Genomic DNA, 18819 nt, shown 5'->3' with positions numbered 1-18819 from the left:
TATTTTCTTTTTCTTTTTCTTTTTTCAATTGAACAAAAGATAGAGTAAAAGAGAGAAAGAGAGAGAGAAAAAGAGAAAAGTAAATGTGATTGAGATATATACGAAAGATAAATGTGGATTTCGTAGTTTCAACAGTTCATGTCGGTCATCCAACCATCACAGCGCTGATCTTTTCAAAAAAAAAAGGGTATTTTGTTTTTTATGCCTAACCGACTTGTTAAGATCCCAAGATATTTTTAGACATGTTTGGTCGCAATTCTCAAAGTAGTTCGTAAATGAGACTTTTTTTTGGAATAATGATAATAACTATTGACCTATTCAAAGATAAAATATATATCTCTCTCTCTTCTCTCTCACTTACAACTTTAATTTTAATTAATTATAAACTTATAATTATTTATTACTTTTTTATCTAATTTATAAATTATCTATTTTAGTTGTTTTTTTGGTTTGATTTGTGTTTTTTTAAAATATAATGGATATATATGATGTTCTAACGAGAATCATTTTCAACCCAACCCTTATTTTGTTGATCTTCTTCTTCATCTAATAATTCTTCTTCCTCTGGATCGAAAGCATCTTCTGGTACAGAGTAGATATTGATGACGGCACGATTTGGATCACGATGCAAGAGGTATTTACCGTTGGGCAACTTTTGACAGCTTTGGATGATACGCTTGAGGATACCCCAGTTGTTTCTCATGTCGACACGGTTTTGTTGGTTCAAACTGGCGGTGGTGACAATGTGAGAGGCGAGGATGACGTGGTTGGTTGGGTCGTTTGGATTGTTACGCGAGACGTAACCGAGAGCGACTTGATCGCAACCGGCGAGGGTGGCTTGGATAGACCACTTGGCAAACTTGTTGGAATTGTTCTTCATTTCAGTGGCGAGGACCGAAGCACGTTGTTGATCAATGTTCTTTCTAAAATCGGTTGATTGGTCGCGCATTGGGTCGTATTCATTGGTTGCCTTGATAGCGACAAACTTGGGGTTGGCGGCAGTCGAGCCTGGCATGAGACCGTCGACTTCAGTACGAGCCATGACGGTGATATCGTCGCCGAGGTTCCACTTGTAGTAACGGTAACCGACTTCGACGCAGTTCTCGAGGTCTTCCTCGTCGAGCTGGCTGTCAAACTTGATGGGCTCGGCTTGGTGGTCGAGTACCTGTTGCCAGTAGTTTTGATTGATGACGCTGGCTTCGCTGGACAAGGCGCTGGGGGCGTTGATTGGGTCCTTGTCGTCGTGGTGGTGCGAGGCGTTTTCGTTGACGGTGAGGACGTCAGACATGCCTGGACGGTGCTCAAAGAAGATCTTGCCGGCGACACGCACAACAACGATATCCCACGAGTAGACGGAACGGTTGGCAGTCATGAGCGTGGCCAAGATGGCGTCGGTGGCATACACATTACCTTGAGTAAAGTTCTTACGGATGATCTTATCGTCCGAGGTTTGGATGAGTGGCAACATCTTGTCGTTCTTTTGCAATGTCTTTTCGTCACGGGCCGATACCTTTTCAATCGATCTGTTGTAGAATTTAACGTTACCGCAGGTGGCGACCAACTCGGCGACTGGGTTCACCTCGATGACGTATTGCTTGAGGGCGGCCAAGTCGAGTTCCTCCTTCATCTCCCATGTCTGGTCGATTTGGACCGATGACTCTCTGCTCTTTTGACGACGATCGTTCCAGTGATAACGGTTGCCATAACGACCACCTTGCTTACCACCACGGTGTCCACCACCACCTCCACCTTGACGTGGAAGAATGACACGTCCACCTTGACGGTTCTGATAGAATCCACCACGGTTTCCTCCCAATTTACCACGGTTGCTTCCACCTCTGTGACCATATGATGTCTTTGATACAGGTCTCGAGTAATCGACCAATTGGAAACTATCCTCATCATCTTCAAGTTTGTATGTGAATGGATTCGAGGCATTGGCTCCATATATATTTTGTCTTTCTAGAAAAGGTATAATTGAACATTCATGTTAACAACAAAATAGTAGTGTTGAATTTGTTTATATATCTATCTTTGATGAATTGATGTTGTTGGTGACTGAAAAGATCGATCGATCATGATTATATGTGTCATATGTTCTATATCTATCCTAATCTGAATGAATGTATGTATGTATCTAGCTTGCTTAGATACTCTTACATATGCATTTCATTATTACTATCTATTATCTCCGACATAAATTTGATAATAATCGAGTTGGTCACGTCGATCGTCTTGTTGTTTGTTGTATACTAGTTGTTTGTTGTTTGTTGTTTCTCATTTATCTGTTGTTGATAGTGCAACTGATTGATGTAATGTACAATATAGGTACATAGGTATGTATACATACGATAAATCTTCATGTTAGAGTTCCAATCTGAGCACTTGCCAATCTTTTCGCTCTTGCTGAATGGTGCATATGGAATATCGTTAAACTTTTCGACAGAACCGGTTGGACCCCAACCATCAGGGTTAGACTTGATCGATGAAATATCAAATGTGAACGACATCTTTTACTTTATCTAATTATTAATATAAATAAAACTACACAGAGATGTTGATGTGACGATAAGTGAAGACCTCTAAAGAGAGAGATCAAGCATGAACCTAATTTTTGAATTTTTTTGTTATTTTTTTCTTCCTCGTTTTTTTCATCACCACCGCAAGCCCAACAAAAAACAAAAGCGAACTTCCACCATCATACTTGCCCAATCTAATTATAAATTTTAATATTAATATTAATTTAATTTGATTAATAAACTGGTATAATATATATATATATATATACTTTTACGCATTGGGACTTTATAAAATAATGAATAAATGAGAGACTATTATAATGCAGAAATTATTAATTAAATCAAGGGAAAAAAACAGGGGTTGGATGATGACACATCACATGTTCAATTTATTTGTATAAAGTTAATTACAAAAAGAGATAGATAGATAGATAGATATAGAGAGATGAAGAGGAAAGAGTTTGGACCACTTTTCTCTTCAGATGTAGTAGGAGGAGGAGGAGGAGGACTAGGATTAAAGATGAGGAATCATCAATTCATGATGTTCCTCTGTCTATTGTTTGTCTCCTCTATTCAATGTATAACGCCACCTAGCAGCAACTTCAACAGTCACAATGGAGGATTGTCAAAGTTAAATTGTCATGATCTTGGTTTCACTGATTCATTGTTATGCTCTTCTTGTACAGATTTTGAAGAGTTTGTTGCTGATCCAAGTATGTATACAAAGTAAAGTAAAAGTAGATAGATGAATGAACATCACACATGACTTACTCTCACTATCTATCATATCATCATCATCATTGTTTAGGTTTAGTTGAAGAATGTAAAAATTGTTGTGCACAAGAAGCCAAGACAGAGAAGGTAAGACATTCATTATCTCTCTATTTTCTATTTATTTACTAATATTTTTGATTTGATTTGATTTAGAAAACCTATGTCAAGGCAATCTTGTATATTTGCAGGTGACGTATGGGTGCTTTCCCACATATCAAAGAATTCGTTGATAAGAAAGCACGTGAATATACTAAATTTGAACACCAACATGAACCCGGAGCCAATCCACGTCTCGAACTCCATGACTCTGAAGGAGCCACTGAAACCATTAATATCGAATCATGGAAGACTGAACATTTGGAAGAATTCTTACGAGACAATAATCTCTAATCGATGGATGGTTTTGACTAGACAGTTTTGATACTCGTCGAGTGATGACAATCTAGATACCAACAATTTAATCAACATTGCAATCTACATTTGAAAGGTTTCAACTTGATCAAACATGTCTAATCAAACTATTGATCCAAGAGATTAAAAAAAAAAAAAATAACAATTAATAAATTCTTCAAACCATAAACAAACAGTAGTAGTAGTAGTAGTAGTAGTAATAGTAATACAATACAAAGCTTAAGATTGAGGTACCGACGTCCGTAGGAGTAAGAACCATCCTTCCTTTTCATTCCATATATTTCAGTACATTTGATAATTCGTTCGACTAAAAGTTTGATATGGAATGAAAAGAAAGGATGGTATCTTACATGCATTTTCCAGCGCATTCTTTATATGACTGACATTCACTTTGTTGAGGTGATATACATTGCTGATGTTGGGGTTTGCGATTGTATGTTGAAAGGCGTCTCTTTAGATGTGTGAACAATGCATTGCGTTTCTTGGATTCAAAGTGTTCAAACCTTTATCATATCTCTTCTCTCTCTCTACGATCCATCTATTGTTGTTGTCCTTGTATGCCAGCAAGAATTTGGAGGAATTTAAACCTAGATTGGTGTTTACTAGAGCTAGGTATGTCTTTAAACAATTCACTGGACATAGAGTGATGTCGTCCGAGCAATATAAAAGTATATTTACCATCTTTCCTCTCGATTCTTTCGCTTTTGCTAGTTGTAGTGCACAAGTTGACCAACCATATTGTATGTAACAGATATTGAACCATAAAGATAATAATTTTAAAAAAAAAATTAAAACTAAGCTACTAGTTTTTTTGGTGATGATCGTGAAGATGAAAGGTTTTGTCTTTTATTATTTTGTGATAATTAATATTAATATTACCTATATATATAAATAAATATAATTTAAAATGTCAAAGTCAATGGTAAGTAAATAGGTGAGGATATATCTATATATGATGATGATACTTACTATAATACTCATTCATTCATTCATAAACTATTATTATTATTATCTCCTCTTGTAGATTGATAAACATGATGAAATAGATTTAGAGGTATCACACGCCGATCAAAAGATGATCAATACATTTGGACGTCTTAATAATAGAAAGCACGAGTTATTGAGACAAAAGAAATTCAAACAAGTAAGAAGAAGAAGAAGAAGAAGAACTGATTAGAGAGAATAGAGAACAGACACTTCAGAGTTTGATATATACTCAACGATGGTGATGATGACAAAATCATGATATTAATAATGTCATTTATTCATTGTTGTCAATTGACAATAACAATAGGAGGATTTGGAAAAGGCTACAGATGCACAAGACGATGTATTCCTTGCAGACGATGAAACTAAATTCAAATATATGATGGGTGAAGCATACATTGAAACAGAAAAGAGTGAAACAGAGGAATTGATTGAAAAATATATGGCTCAACTTGAAGAAGACATTAAAAAGATTGACGAGGAAATAGAAGATATCGCAGAGGTTCACAAAGAACTCAAAGTACATTTATACGCAAAGTTTAAAACTTCAATCAATTTGGAAGAATAAGATGAATAAATAATAATAATAATAATAATAATCATAGTAAAACAAATCAAAACAACAGCAACAAAACTGATGTGACATCATCAGTCGACTGTGGTATCTATTACTGGTGGTAATAACTTTCTACTTTACATTCAAAACCAACAATGACAAACTAGCTCACAGCATGATGATGGTGTGGGGGTATGATGATCACCCACACTCACTCACTCACTCAGTCCCTTTCCATCAACTTTTACACAATTAAGTGTAACGGCAATGGGGCATTTTGGAATGGTAGTGGTATATTTTCACTAGCTCTTTGCATGCACAAAGAAAGAGTACAGTACAAATATTATTATTATTCTAATCGATTCAGAACAGAAGAATAATATGATGATGATGATGAATATTTATTATATTATAAACAATTGGATTACGCAGCGTAATATTGCTACTTACTGATGTGATATTGTTTAGACATTGATTTAAATGTCTTATCATTTTTTTGTTTTACTTTTTCCAAAAAATGAAACTAATAATATTTATATTAATATCAGCTCTAACCATTGGATTAGTGTATGGAGATTCCAATTTATTAATTTTCGATGATTATCTAGCAAATGACTTTCAAGATTACTCATGGGGTCATTATGATCGATGGTCCAACAATCCAATCTACAGAGGAAGTAACAGTATAAAGTTTTCTTGTATTAATTTCAATGGTCTTTATTTTTCACGTCGTACTCATTTAGATAAATCAAAGGTATATGAAATTAGATTAGAATATAATATGTTTAATTATTTAATTATTTAATTATTTTTTAATTTAATATTAGTATGAAGGATTTTCATTTTGGGTTAATCCAGGTAATAATTATCTTTCACCAGGTATTACTTTACAATTGTCAAATGAAAACGAAGTTGGTGGACCAACTCTTAAATTGATTTCAAAGAATCAACCTTGGACCTCTGCAACTGGCATGTCATCTCTTCAACCAAATAGTTGGGTAAAAGCTTTTGTTCCATTCCCAAATGATGGTAATACTTATTCGTATGTTACCTACTTTTTATAATAATAATAATAATTATTTGATATTAATTAATTTGTTTGTTTATTTTATTTTAGAGGATTACGTATTATGAGTGATACATCTCAAGGTAGTGATGTATTTTTTGATTACTTCCAAGTTGAAGTAGTTGGAAGTAATAATCATCCAAAAGAGTATCCACCTTCACCATACAAGCCACCACCAGGTGCTTATGGTACTCAAGTTTTACAACCTGGTGCCATTTACCAAGCTGTTGACACTCAAGCCGATCCTTCTCTTGGTGGTGTTTTAGGTGGTCATTCGTATGTACATCCAACAACAAAACTTAAAATATTCTCTTCACTTCTAACCTTTTTATATATATTTATCATTTTATTTATCATTTTATTTTAGATTCTGGACATCACTTGCAGTACCAGCATTAAATGATCAAACTCAATGGTCATTCAACAATGATGCAAGATTGTTTGTAATGTCATCTGGTGATTTGTTGTTGACTGGAACATTTAGTGGTGGAGGTTGTTGGAAATGGCAAGCCAACATTGAGTTTGCACCATGGATTGGAGCTCAACCATACGCCAAACAAGAGTTGGCACCCTATGCATACGTACCCGAGGGACCCATCGACCCAGCCACATGGAGATTTTACTTTTTAAGACCAGAGGAAAGTTATTGGAAGGGTATTGGTTGCAACAGAAACAGTATGATCCAAATGACTGGTCTAGAGTACAACATGCCTGCCATGGTTGGGTACGGTGCCAATGGAAAGAATGGGAATCTGGGGTTATCCGTCTGGATGACCTACAAGGCCGTCAATGGAATGTCGGTACACCCATCCAACGAGTCACCACCCATCGATATCAACATTGACTTGATTCCACTGTCAAGTTGGGATGGACAAAAACATGTAAAAAAAGAAAAAAAATAGACAATTCCTAAAATTGAACAAAAAATATATTTCCTAATGAAGTTTTATTATTTTATAAAGTTTATTTGTTTCTATTGGGGGGGTTGGGTCTCTGAGCCCAATGAAGTGGGTGACATTGTTAAAAAAGCTGTTGTTGTTGTTGGTGGAGGTGGTTGGGGTGGCGATTGTTTATCAACAAAGTCTTGAATCAATTGTTTTCCATTGGCTTTTTTTGGAAGATTACTCATAACTTTGTCAATTTGGAGTTCGGTAGCTTGTACCCGAACAAGTGCCTGATTGTTGAGGTTTGCAAAACAGAACCAATCTATGCTAGCCTCCTTGATCTTATTGATAAAGAGGTGGAGGCCATTCTCATCTGAAGCCATAATGGTAGCTATTTCTACATCTTGGATTTGGTTTTGGCTTTGACTCTCTATATTTTTCCAGAATTCAGATAAATGGAGGAAAATGGTGCCAATTTTGCCCAATATTCCAACAACAAGCTCCAAACAAGCCAATGATGCTTTTAAATCTTTTTTGCTGGTTGTAAGATGAAGAATTTCTTGTTGTTTTTTGGCAAGGGTTGATTTGACTTCGATGTTTTTTGCATTGTATTGTTCCTTTAGAATGATGTATTGCATTTCCTTGTCATGTGCAAACTTTGAATGATGCTTCATTTCCTCCAATTCCTTTTCATTTTCGAGGATTTTGGCTTTATCAACATTTAATTTAGATTCCAAGAAATCCATTCTTTCGGTTTCTTTTTCATCTTTGTTTTCCTTGTCCTTGAGCCCTTGCAATTCATTTTGCTCTTTTTCAAGGCACGATTTCATTTCTTCAAGTTGAGAAATAATTTTGGCAATGGCTTCATCTATTTTGCTATTCTGTTCTGTAATTAATGAAACGAGAGACAGAAATTTCCCAAAAGTCGATACACTAGTACTCGCCTTGGTGAAACAAGATGCCATATTGAGTACAAAAATTTTGTCCATTTCTTGCTGGTATTCCATTAGAACCTTTTCAATTTTCCTTGGTGTGACTTGGAGACCTGCAATCGTTGCTGACAATTGTTTTGTGCTATCAGTAAGTTTTTTCTTTTCTTCGATTGAAAGATGTTGGTCTGTGGTGGCTTGTACAAAAGCTTCCTGGGCTTTTTTGTTAAGTTCGACTGATTTTTCGGACATTTCTAAAGCTTTTACTTTCATCTTCTCGGCTATACCTCCAATATTTGAAATGTACTTCAAAGAAGTGTTGATGGAGCCCTTTTCAGCAAAAACGAGTGCCATTTTATGAAAGTTGACAGATGAGATGGAGGCTCGGACAAAACTATCCATTGTTTGTACAGAGGAATGGACCATCTTTTGGTAATCGAATAGAATTCTCCCAACAAAAATATTAGTTTTGAATCCTATCGAACCTGCATATGAAATTTGTAGTAATTCACTAAGAGAATCCAATTCTTCCATAATATTCCCAACGTGAATATGCTTCGCAATATTTGTTTGGTTAGAAACAAATTCTCTGATTATTTGATTTGATGAAATGACTTGGGTAATACAAGAACTACTTTTAATATTAAGATAATCCAATTCTAAAAAGTTGTATATTAATAAATTTGAAGTATTTTGGTTTTCTTTAGATTATCAACGAAATATATTTACCATTGGAGTTATTAATATTATTATTATTCTTATTTAGTATAGACATTTTTAAAACTTTTGTTATTCAAAATAATGAATGATGAACCAACTCAACTGTTTGAATAAATAGCTGGTATTTTGTATCAATAAGTATTAAAAAAATAGGTTTGTGTAGTAACCACAATCAATTTTAATTATTATTATTAGATTAAATTATATATATATATATAATCTGTGGGATTTATCTGAACTGATTATTATATTATATATTTATTATGACACCCTCACTTTTACTAAAAAAACAGGTCTCCAATAATAATTGAAACCAAGCAGTCAGTCTAATTTGCTCTTTTATTATTTAATATTTATTTAACAATAATATAGTTTTCAATAATGCATATATTACAAACAACTCTTTAAATATGGAATTATCAATTAAATTAAAACAATCATGTGAGGAACTAGTATGTAAAATGATGGATTACCTATTCCATTCTTTTTTTTATTTATACTTTTTTTTCTTTTTCTTTCTTTTTTTATTTCAAAAGGTTTCATTAATCGAGAGTGGAGGAAGAGAAATTTCAATTACTGACAACATAGATGTTTTACAAACCTATTCAAAGAGGATCAATTATTTATCAAATCAATTTATTATCAACATTGGCAGCAACAATAACAAAATAGCATTCAAAACACTCACATCTATTTTTAAATACACAAAAGTCATGGAACTGGCAATCAAAAGTAATGAGAACCAATTCGACCTTTTGATTCAAGAAAAAGATCAATCTTTGAAAGATCTTGGCATAGAGTTTTTCGAATTGAGTGAAAAGGAGAGAGAAAAACAAACTGAACTCCAAGAGAAACTAAACCAACTATCAATGATAGAAAAGAAAAAACAGAAACTGAACAACAAGTTGAAAATCTAGAGAAAGCCATCACACAAAAAAGAAATAGGCAAATGGTGAAAATATTTGTGTTCGCCATTATTGCTCTGGTAGGAACAGTTCTAACCAAAAGTGATATGTCAAACAGAGAACTTTTGAATTGGATGGTCAAAAGAGACAATAGAGCAATTAAACAGCTTCGATCCCAATGCAATACATTGGAAGATAGTCATTCTAGTGTCACTTTAGAGCTAATAGTCGCCAATTCAAACCTCCTATGTGCATCTCTAAGGCTACAATATTTGGAAAGCGAAATGGCAGCAAATGAAGAAAAAAAGGTGGGATTGGGAAGAGGACTGACCCATCTAATCAATATCAAAAGCTTACTACATAGTATTGGTGAAATTTTTGGACAACTTGCCTCTGAAACAGAATTCACTCGTAGTGTTATCAAAGAATTAAAGTATGACCAATATTGGCTCAAAATTACTATGGTTTTGTACAAATATTCAAAGCCAATTATGAACGATGCTCTACTAAAAAGTTGTAAATAAATTAGAGATATTTGTATTTGTTACATAGAATAATAATAAAAGACGAATGAACATCTTCTTTCTTTATAAATCATCCATTACAAGAGTTGCTTGAATATCTTGGCTGCTTGCTGAGTTGCTTCCACTGTTAATTATAATATTGTTGTTGCCGCCGCCACCGCTACTTCTTATACTGCTAGTTCTTTCCAATTCCGGTGTGTCTTGAATCGCCAATGTTGCTTCGATGCTTTTATCTTCTACCATTTGTGTTTCTTCAATTGCCAAAGTTGCTGGTGTTCCTTCAATTTGTGAATTAATCTTTTTATCTTGTGATATAATCACTTTTTCTTTTTCTTCTTCTTCTTCTTCTTCCTTTTCTTTATCAATATGATTAAGATTATTATTTAATATTTGAAGTGGTCTTATTGGTTGAACTTGATAATTATTATTATTATTATTATTTCCGTTTAACAATTGATCATTACCATTGTTATTAATAACATGATTATTTTGATTATTATTATAAAGATGATCTGTAATATTAAAAGAATCACCGATTGGTAGATTATTTACAACACGATCATTTGAAGACTTTGAGAATTTTCCAATACTTGGTGAAGAGAAAATGTCTAATAAATCATCTTCTTCTGGTTGTTGGGTTGGATCGATCGTTGAACCAGTTGAAAACCTTTGTTTTCTTTTCTTTTGTTGATTTGCTGCATCTAGAGTACTGTTGTTGCTGTTATTGCTACTGGTACTACTAATATTACTATTTAATTGTTGTTGTTGAGTATTTACAAATGACGATGGTGAAGAGATGATATTGCCATTGCTATTAGAGTTTAGAGTACAAGGACTATGTTTGATTGGGGTCGAGTCAATATCGGCGTGGAGACTATACACTCCATTGTGAGTGGGTAAAAAGGAAACACCAAGGGTGCCAGGTCCGACAACATAGATGTACACTGGGTGAGGACCTTGCACAGGGTGTGGTCCTTCGAGATAGATGTGAATGGGGTTTGACGAGACTGGCCCGGTTCCAGAAGGAGACAATGACGTTAGATTAGTTTGTACCGGGTTGTCAAGAGCATCACGGAGATGCAGTTGTACAGACACTACTCGACCAGTAGTAATCACCGTGTGGTTGGGCATTGAAAGGAATGTGTTTTGTGCAGATATACGCAAAAGAATAGGGTCATCTCCAGTACTAGAGTGAGGAGATTTGTTGTTGTGATAATGGTTACCTGATTTTGTTAGTATTTGTGTGGTATTGTTATTATTATTATTATTGTAGTTGGATTTAGTTCCATTTTGATTTGGAGGAGATGAAGTTTTAGATACTAGGTTGGTAGGTGATATGTTGGGATTGGTATTGATATTATGAGAGACGACGGTAGTTTTGTTGGGTGAAGGTGTTGAAAACATATTTTTTAATACAGTTGTTCTATTACTAGCTTTTACTGGTGTCTTGCTGGAATCACCTCCTCCTCCTCCTCCACCATCATCATCTGCAACATTATCATTGTCATCCAACAATGAAAGTAAAGTATCTGATTTGTTGATGGTTGTTTTGGATGATGGTGGTGGTTGATCATCTTCATCTGTATCCTCTTCAATTGTATCATCTTGATCAACTCCATTTACCATTTGTGATTGCGTGGTGGTTGATTGAGTATGATGATGAATAAATGTTCTATTACTCTTTGACCGATAATTCATCGATTGAACATAAAAGTGTGACAAACTAGAATGTGGAGCCAACACTAAATACTCGTGTCTATTTAACAATGGTATAAATGGTATTGGATCTACACAAACTATACAAACTGGAAATTTCCATCCTTTTTGTTCAATCCATTCTAAAAAATTCTTAAATTTAAAAGTATTAATAATTGTAGTGTATAAATAAAATAATAATAATAATAATAATAATATTTAAACATACAAAACAAGATTCATAATCCAAAGTATCAAGAACCATTCTAAAATGAGAAAATGATATTGAGTTTCCAATATCATGTGATAATTCAACAACATATTGAAATGCATCCAAAGTATTATCTTTTTGTTCAATCTTTATATGACTCAATTGAGGGATGGGTGTATCAGATGACCCGATCCATAGAACAGTAGGATCTATTTTCTCAACTCCTCCTCCACCACCGCCACTTGTTATTTGACTTTCCCTAAATCCCAACATCTTGGCTACACTTAGTACTTTAATAAAATCTCTAATAAATCATCAATTAATCAAATAAATGTTAGTGTCTGAGTGATGTTAGTGTCAGGTGCCCTATGAAAAAGCAAACATACAGAAGGGATTCATTTTCCAAAGGGTCAATCTTTTGTTGTTTTGATTTGGTTGTTTTCTTTTTCTTTATGGCTTTACCAAGCATTGTTTTCAATCCATAGTATCCCATCATTGATTGCAAGGTTGTTGAACTTTCATCCAAGGTTTGAATCTTTTGGTCTGTTCAAATCAATGTTTAAAGTGTTAGATTAGACTTGTACTACTTGAAGATTGACAGAAACTATCTCCTATTCACATACCATCAGTTGTATTATTGTTGTTAAAGTCTCTGATATTTGCAGATAATGTTGACAAGGTACCCGAAAGATCTTCAAATGTCGCTAGGTCTTGAAGATGCTTGATGATGCTGTTCACATATTGTAGTACATGTGTTTGAAGGTGCTCCATGATGATCAATCTCTACTACTACTACTACTACCCAAACTGTACTCTTACATTCGCCGTCCAAGTAATATATTGTTATTAATACTATGCAATGAGCTAGCTCGATTCCAATAAAAACACAAGATAGGGTCAAAAACACAAACATAGAATTATTTGTTGTTTGGAACGGATTTTTTTTTTTTTTTTTTTTTTTTGTGCCAAGCTTGACGTTTCTCCAAACCACCTTAAGAAATTTAGACAAGTTTCTTTGACCTTCTTTATACGACACGATATATATACGATCTCTATAGTTTTAAAGATCGCATAATATCATCTCCCCCAACATACTTTACTTTACACTACACAACAACAATAACAACAATAACAAAAAGATAATAGTAAATATTACACATACATATAAATAGAAATCAATCATCGGAAAAGAGACGAATGATGGTTATTATATCGAGTCGGGACTGACATTTTACATAATCTTTCTCTATCTCTACCTCTCTATCTATCTCTACTATATACTATAGATACTAAACAAGTAATACTACTACGATAAATAGCAGATTGTATTATATATACAGGCAGGTTGTTGTTTTGTTTGAGAATATCCAAATAGGATCATTTCACAAAGACACACAACAACCAACTCTCTATATATTCTTTTTTAGAAAAGATATTATATAACTATAATATTATACGATCTTCTTTCTTTATACCTTTATATATATATTCATTATCATCGTCTGATAAACCTTTCACTTTCATCTACATCTACATCCACTCCCACTCCACTCCATCCCATCCCATCCCTTCCCATCCCATCCAAATACCTTTGTTTTGCTGTCAGTTGATAGTGTCAAGACAAAGCCGATCGATTGACAATTTGTGATACCGACGTCGTCAGACTGGATCATCACTACCAACTAAAGAGTAGCAGCGGCAACAAACCCACAGAGCTTCGAGCTAACAACAACATTTCATCTCCAACAGCCACAACGACAACAGCGGCAGCAGCAGGAAACACCGGCAGCCGACTGCAACAGTTAAATGGTACCCACTTGCCAGCTACCTCCTCACCCGGAGCGACGTCTGGAGGAGGAGGAGGAGGAGGAGGATCGTCACTTGTAATATCATCACCTTCTTTTTCACCAAAGAAGAAGTACTACGCCAATACACCTCCTCCTTCTTCCAATTCCTCCCCCTCTTATCCAAATTCACCAAAGGATGTAGCTACATCTCCCAATAACAATAATAATAATAATAATAATGGTAGCGCCTCAAAGAATAATAATGCGAATCATCTTGGAAATAATAATAACAATAACAAGACCAACATTGCACCCAATTCGATTGTCGGCGGCGACAATACATCACAAACAACAACAGCATCATCAACAACAGGGTCAATACCAACTATAGTTGACGAAAGCAACATGAATGGTAAAGCAAACAAAAAGAAAAAGAAAAAGAAATCACCACTTTTGAATGGAAGTAGTAATGGAGTTGCCACTTCTGCTGGTAATGGTGGAAGCAATAGTCCCACTGGAAATGGACAACAACAACAACCATCCCAGTCTGCCTCCTCTCAACCAACCTCTGCTTCTTCCTCCACTTCTTCCACTTCTTCTTCTTCTTCTTCATCATCAACAACAACTGCACAACCAAATCCACTTTCGTCATCCACTTCATCAACATCATCTGGTAATTTATTATCAACTTCTTCATCATCGTTGATTAAAAAAGAGATACCACCTGATGACACTGAATGGACCTCACGCACTCTATTCATCCACAATATAATGCCCGATATGAACGAATCGCATATAAGGAAGTTTTTAAATACCGATATCCCCTATCAATTCCATAAATCAACAAAACCGAATCAATTGTACATACTATTTAATCATCCTTCCCAAGCCAAACAGGTTTTCTACTGTATCAATGGAAAAAGAAAAATTGATGTAAGTGTAAATAACAAACAAAATATTTTTTGACCAAAAAATACACGCAACATTATTGGTTCTTTTATTAATATATCTATTTATTTTTGTTTAATTATAGAATGGGGGACAACCATGCGTAAAATTAATGTTTGGAGGAGAATACAAGACAGTTATTAGAGGTACAAATCCGGATCCATTCCCAATGTTTGGACATTTCCAACCAATGACTTCATCGGGAATATTTGATAGTGCTGGTACACCCACGGCAGCAACTGCTACCGCTACTACCACTACTAGTAGTAGTACTACTAGTACTACATCGGGTACGACCAGTTCGGGTAGTCCATTAATCAACAACATTGTGAGTACTACGGGTATTGGTGCAAGTGGAACTGCGTTGGCTGGCGGTGGCGGGTCGTCATTTATCGACAATCCCTTTACACACCACTCCATGTCGCAGCCATCGTACTATGACCATCCATCCTCTGTAACTCTATTAAATGACTTTTACTCCTCTCAACCTTCGACCATCACGTCGCCCACTGGCACCAACACCTCGACACCGATCATCCCATACAACTTTGATCCAATTGTCGAGTACACTACTAGCAGTACCGCCAACAGCACCACCTCCTCCCCCTCACAACAACTGTTTAATAGGGCCTCCTCGATGAACCAGAGCAGTCCCTACTTGCAAATCCAGTCGACACAAACCAACCAACAACAACACCAGTCGATTGGCTCGCTATCACATCTTCACCACCACCAGCAGCAGCAACCCGCCAGTGGCAGCAGCGCTGCGTCGCAGTTCCATCAGCAACAACAAAACGACCGCTTGTATCTATCGTCGTTTTCGTCGTCACTGACATCATCTCCATCTTTTATTCATAGTCAGAGAGACCAACAACAGCAGCAGCAGCAGCAACAACAGCAACAATTGTACCAATCCACTTATAACCAGTACAATCCACAGTCCTCGTATCAACTTGGGTATAATCAACTTGGCTATTCGCAGCTGGGATACCATCAACCAACACAACAACAACAGCTACAACAACAACAACAGCCATTGTCACCACACCATCATCACTCTCAACAACAACAACAACATTTGCAACAGCAAACACAGACAACAAGCTACAGCGCCGGCATCAAACCACAACAGCCGCCACAGTCGCATCATCACCACCATCATCAACAACATATACAACAACAACAGCAGCAGCAGCAACAGCAACAACAACAGCAGCAATCTGCACACCATGCACACGCACACCATCATCACCATAGTCATGCCAAAAATCAAATCGATGGCTACCTCAATATCCTCGAAACGCTCAAAGACGACCAGATACTCATTTACCCTGCCAACTCACTCAGCACGTTGCAGCGAGTGTCGACATTCAACTTTAAAAAGTTCCCAGCGATTTTCAGCCACACAAGTCAGACCAAGGACACTGAAACCAAGGCTACACTCGTGACTGGCTTTATCCGCGACTTTGAAGACCGCAAAAACACCATCTCGGCTCCAACATCGTCGATTCTCAAGCAACAGCAAGACCACGACTCGTACCAACAGCAGACACAGCAGCAACAACAACAGGCGCACAATGGAGTGTTCTATTTCTGGTGCTATGAAAAGAGCACACCGACACTCCACATGATCAGTAACCTCAACTCGAGTTACTTGCGCGAGCGTTGTGGGCGTCTGTCGATCCTCATCTTGACCGACTTTTCGCACGACAATAGTTATGCCATTGGTACGATCCAGTTCTTTAGCGGGTCGCCTCTTGATGCACTCACCATTACCCGATGCATCTTGCTCAACCACCAGGTCTTCCACAGCGAACACTTTCCATCAGAGCTCGAGCAAGAGTTTGACGATTGGACCATCTCACTCGAGGAGGAGAAACGTCGTGTCGATCTGACACACCTCTTCCCCGTGACAATTGACCCACCCTCGTCGACCGATCTCGATGACGCACTCAGCTTTAGAGTGTTGGACGAGCGTCATGAAGGTTTGGCCGTCTTTGAGATTGGTATTCACATTAGTGACGTCTCGCACTTTCTCGACAAGAACAGCAGTCTTGATCTCGAGGCAGAGTTTCGTCTCAACACGATCTATCTTGTTGGCAGCGTCATTCCGATGCTACCCAAGAACCTGTCGAGCAACGCCTGCTCACTCAAACTCTTCCAGAAGCGATACTGTTTCTCGTTGCTCATAAAGGTGCGTTCCGACGGCAAGATCATTGACAACCAGTTTTGCAAGAGTTACCTGCGATCAATGGGTCACATGTCCTATGAAAAGGCACAAAAGGTGATCAACAAGTTCAAGGAACAGCACTCTTCGCTGGCCGAGTACGCCAACAACAAAATCTGTCTCGATATTCCCAAGACGGACAAGTCGATCGGCTCCATCCTCGAGCAGCTGTCGGCCGGTCAGCCATCGGCAGATATCGAGGAGCGCGTGACACAGTCCATCTGGGGAATGTACTTGATCAGCAGTCTGCTCAACAACCTGCGTCGCGAACGTGGTGAGATTTTTGATATTGGTAGCAACATCAACTTTGAACTGTCGGTTGATGGCACACCCTTTGCCGTCAACACCCTACCTAAACTAGAGAGTCACGTACTGGTGCAAGAATATATGCATATCGCAAATAATCTTGCTGCCATTGCTCTCCTAAAGGATGAAATCATCGACTTTGGTATCCTTTATTCCCCATGTCCTCTAAACACTCATCAATCCTCGTTCAAGGACAAGGAGAAACCAATTAAAAAGCAGTCAACCGAATCGGATGGCTCTGAAAAGAGTAGTAATAATAATACTGCTACATCAAAAGATGAAGCTGTAGTAGATAATAATACTACTACTACTACTACGACAACTACCACCTCCTCATCATCCTCCTCTTCCTCCTCCTCCTCCTCTGCTACTACAACTACCACACCAGCAGTAAAAGATAATTTATCAAATCTATTTATTACATCGTCACAATTAGACAATCGTAAGAGATTTTTTGATAGAATCAACATTTATATTCACCAATTTACCAAAGAGTGTACGGTCTATCCAACCGATGATTGGAAGACCATCAAGCGCAAGGTGGAAGACACGTGCAAGTTGTGCTCGACCGAGCAGATGCACGCTCTCCGTCGTTTAACGATCCATTTGATGGACCCAACTCGTTACATGACCGTGTTGGACAAAAAGGCCAACAACACACTCTCGCCAGACGGGTACTCACACTATACTCACTTTACTGCACCCATCCGTCGTTATATGGACGTGAATATTCACCGTGTGCTCTCGCTCCTCCTCAACAAGACCATCGCCTGGACAAAGGATTGTACCATCCAACCCTACTGGAAATCCAAAGAGGAGCTGGACAGCTTCAAGGACACCCTCCCCATTGGTGCCAAGCTCAATGGACTCTGTCAAAAGTACAATGAGATTGCCTGGAAACGAAAGATCTCTGAGAAGCTCAACACCCTCTACTTGTCACTCTACCTCTGGGAACACGGCCCCGTCGTCACACCGGCCGTTATCATTGCCATCCCCTCAAAGCATCTCATTGTCTACCTAGTGAAATTCAATATGGAGGTTTCCTGTGACAAGATTGATTTCAACGATGAAATCGATGATCAAGATGACAACTATGTCTCTCAACAAATCGATGTCTTCCTTTCGGTAGAACCATTCGTCCTCTTCCGTAATGGTTTAATTCCAAAGGTCAAGGTATCAAAAAATCCTCCCTTCCTTTAAACAAACAAAAAAAAGATTGGTTTCAAAATCAAAAAAAAACAAACAAAAATATATAACCAATAATAATAATAATAGTAATAAGAAGAATAATAATTAATTTAAAAAGAACAACAAACAACAAAGAATCAGAAATAAGAAGAAGAAGAAAAAATTAGTTATAGTTATAAGTT

At 36.8% G+C, this 18819-nt stretch overlaps 9 protein-coding genes across 9 annotated transcripts; 6 read left to right on the top strand and 3 right to left on the bottom strand.

The window, feature by feature from the left end:
- Nucleotides 1–493: 493 nt before the first annotated feature.
- On the bottom strand, nt 494–2510 carry eif3d (eIF-3 zeta; the record flags this gene model as incomplete). Its single annotated transcript, XM_004351717.1, has 2 exons — nt 494–1962; nt 2351–2510. The coding sequence occupies 2 exons, from the start codon at nt 2508–2510 to the stop codon at nt 494–496; spliced, it is 1629 nt and encodes a 542-aa protein (XP_004351769.1).
- A 454-nt stretch (nt 2511–2964) lies between these two features.
- sep15 (15 kDa selenoprotein) lies at nt 2965–3422 on the top strand (the record flags this gene model as incomplete). The annotated part of the gene is made up of 2 exons (XM_004351716.1): nt 2965–3232; nt 3328–3422. The coding sequence occupies 2 exons, from the start codon at nt 2965–2967 to the stop codon at nt 3420–3422; spliced, it is 363 nt and encodes a 120-aa protein (XP_004351768.1).
- Nucleotides 3423–3488: 66 nt separating this feature from the next.
- DFA_09870 (uncharacterized protein) lies at nt 3489–3683 on the top strand (the record flags this gene model as incomplete). Its single annotated transcript, XM_004351715.1, has 1 exon — nt 3489–3683. The coding sequence occupies one exon, from the start codon at nt 3489–3491 to the stop codon at nt 3681–3683; it is 195 nt and encodes a 64-aa protein (XP_004351767.1).
- Nucleotides 3684–4611: 928 nt separating this feature from the next.
- On the top strand, nt 4612–5259 carry pfdn4 (prefoldin beta-like domain containing protein; the record flags this gene model as incomplete). The annotated part of the gene is made up of 3 exons (XM_004351714.1): nt 4612–4626; nt 4729–4848; nt 4999–5259. The coding sequence occupies 3 exons, from the start codon at nt 4612–4614 to the stop codon at nt 5257–5259; spliced, it is 396 nt and encodes a 131-aa protein (XP_004351766.1).
- Nucleotides 5260–5764: 505 nt separating this feature from the next.
- On the top strand, nt 5765–7215 carry pspB (uncharacterized protein; the record flags this gene model as incomplete). Its single annotated transcript, XM_004351713.1, has 4 exons — nt 5765–6001; nt 6075–6289; nt 6365–6589; nt 6681–7215. The coding sequence occupies 4 exons, from the start codon at nt 5765–5767 to the stop codon at nt 7213–7215; spliced, it is 1212 nt and encodes a 403-aa protein (XP_004351765.1).
- Nucleotides 7216–7286: 71 nt separating this feature from the next.
- On the bottom strand, nt 7287–8901 carry DFA_09867 (uncharacterized protein; the record flags this gene model as incomplete). The annotated part of the gene is made up of 2 exons (XM_004351712.1): nt 7287–8785; nt 8856–8901. The coding sequence occupies 2 exons, from the start codon at nt 8899–8901 to the stop codon at nt 7287–7289; spliced, it is 1545 nt and encodes a 514-aa protein (XP_004351764.1).
- Nucleotides 8902–9256: 355 nt separating this feature from the next.
- On the top strand, nt 9257–10275 carry DFA_09866 (uncharacterized protein; the record flags this gene model as incomplete). The annotated part of the gene is made up of 3 exons (XM_004351711.1): nt 9257–9298; nt 9383–9645; nt 9723–10275. The coding sequence occupies 3 exons, from the start codon at nt 9257–9259 to the stop codon at nt 10273–10275; spliced, it is 858 nt and encodes a 285-aa protein (XP_004351763.1).
- Nucleotides 10276–10338: 63 nt separating this feature from the next.
- On the bottom strand, nt 10339–12650 carry DFA_09865 (uncharacterized protein; the record flags this gene model as incomplete). Its single annotated transcript, XM_004351710.1, has 3 exons — nt 10339–12123; nt 12200–12485; nt 12568–12650. The coding sequence occupies 3 exons, from the start codon at nt 12648–12650 to the stop codon at nt 10339–10341; spliced, it is 2154 nt and encodes a 717-aa protein (XP_004351762.1).
- Nucleotides 12651–12931: 281 nt separating this feature from the next.
- On the top strand, nt 12932–18649 carry DFA_09864 (uncharacterized protein; the record flags this gene model as incomplete). Its single annotated transcript, XM_004351709.1, has 5 exons — nt 12932–12935; nt 13802–14907; nt 15002–15720; nt 15775–17891; nt 18471–18649. The coding sequence occupies 5 exons, from the start codon at nt 12932–12934 to the stop codon at nt 18647–18649; spliced, it is 4125 nt and encodes a 1374-aa protein (XP_004351761.1).
- Nucleotides 18650–18819: the final 170 nt, after the last annotated feature.

The sequence above is a fragment of the Cavenderia fasciculata genome (assembly GCF_000203815.1).
Source record: "Cavenderia fasciculata unplaced genomic scaffold Scf_EU5ZYIE02H8LDV-5, whole genome shotgun sequence".
NCBI lineage: Eukaryota > Evosea > Eumycetozoa > Acytosteliales > Cavenderiaceae > Cavenderia > Cavenderia fasciculata.
Note: the sequence above shows the minus strand (reverse complement) of the source record. Positions and strands in the feature narration are given on the sequence as shown.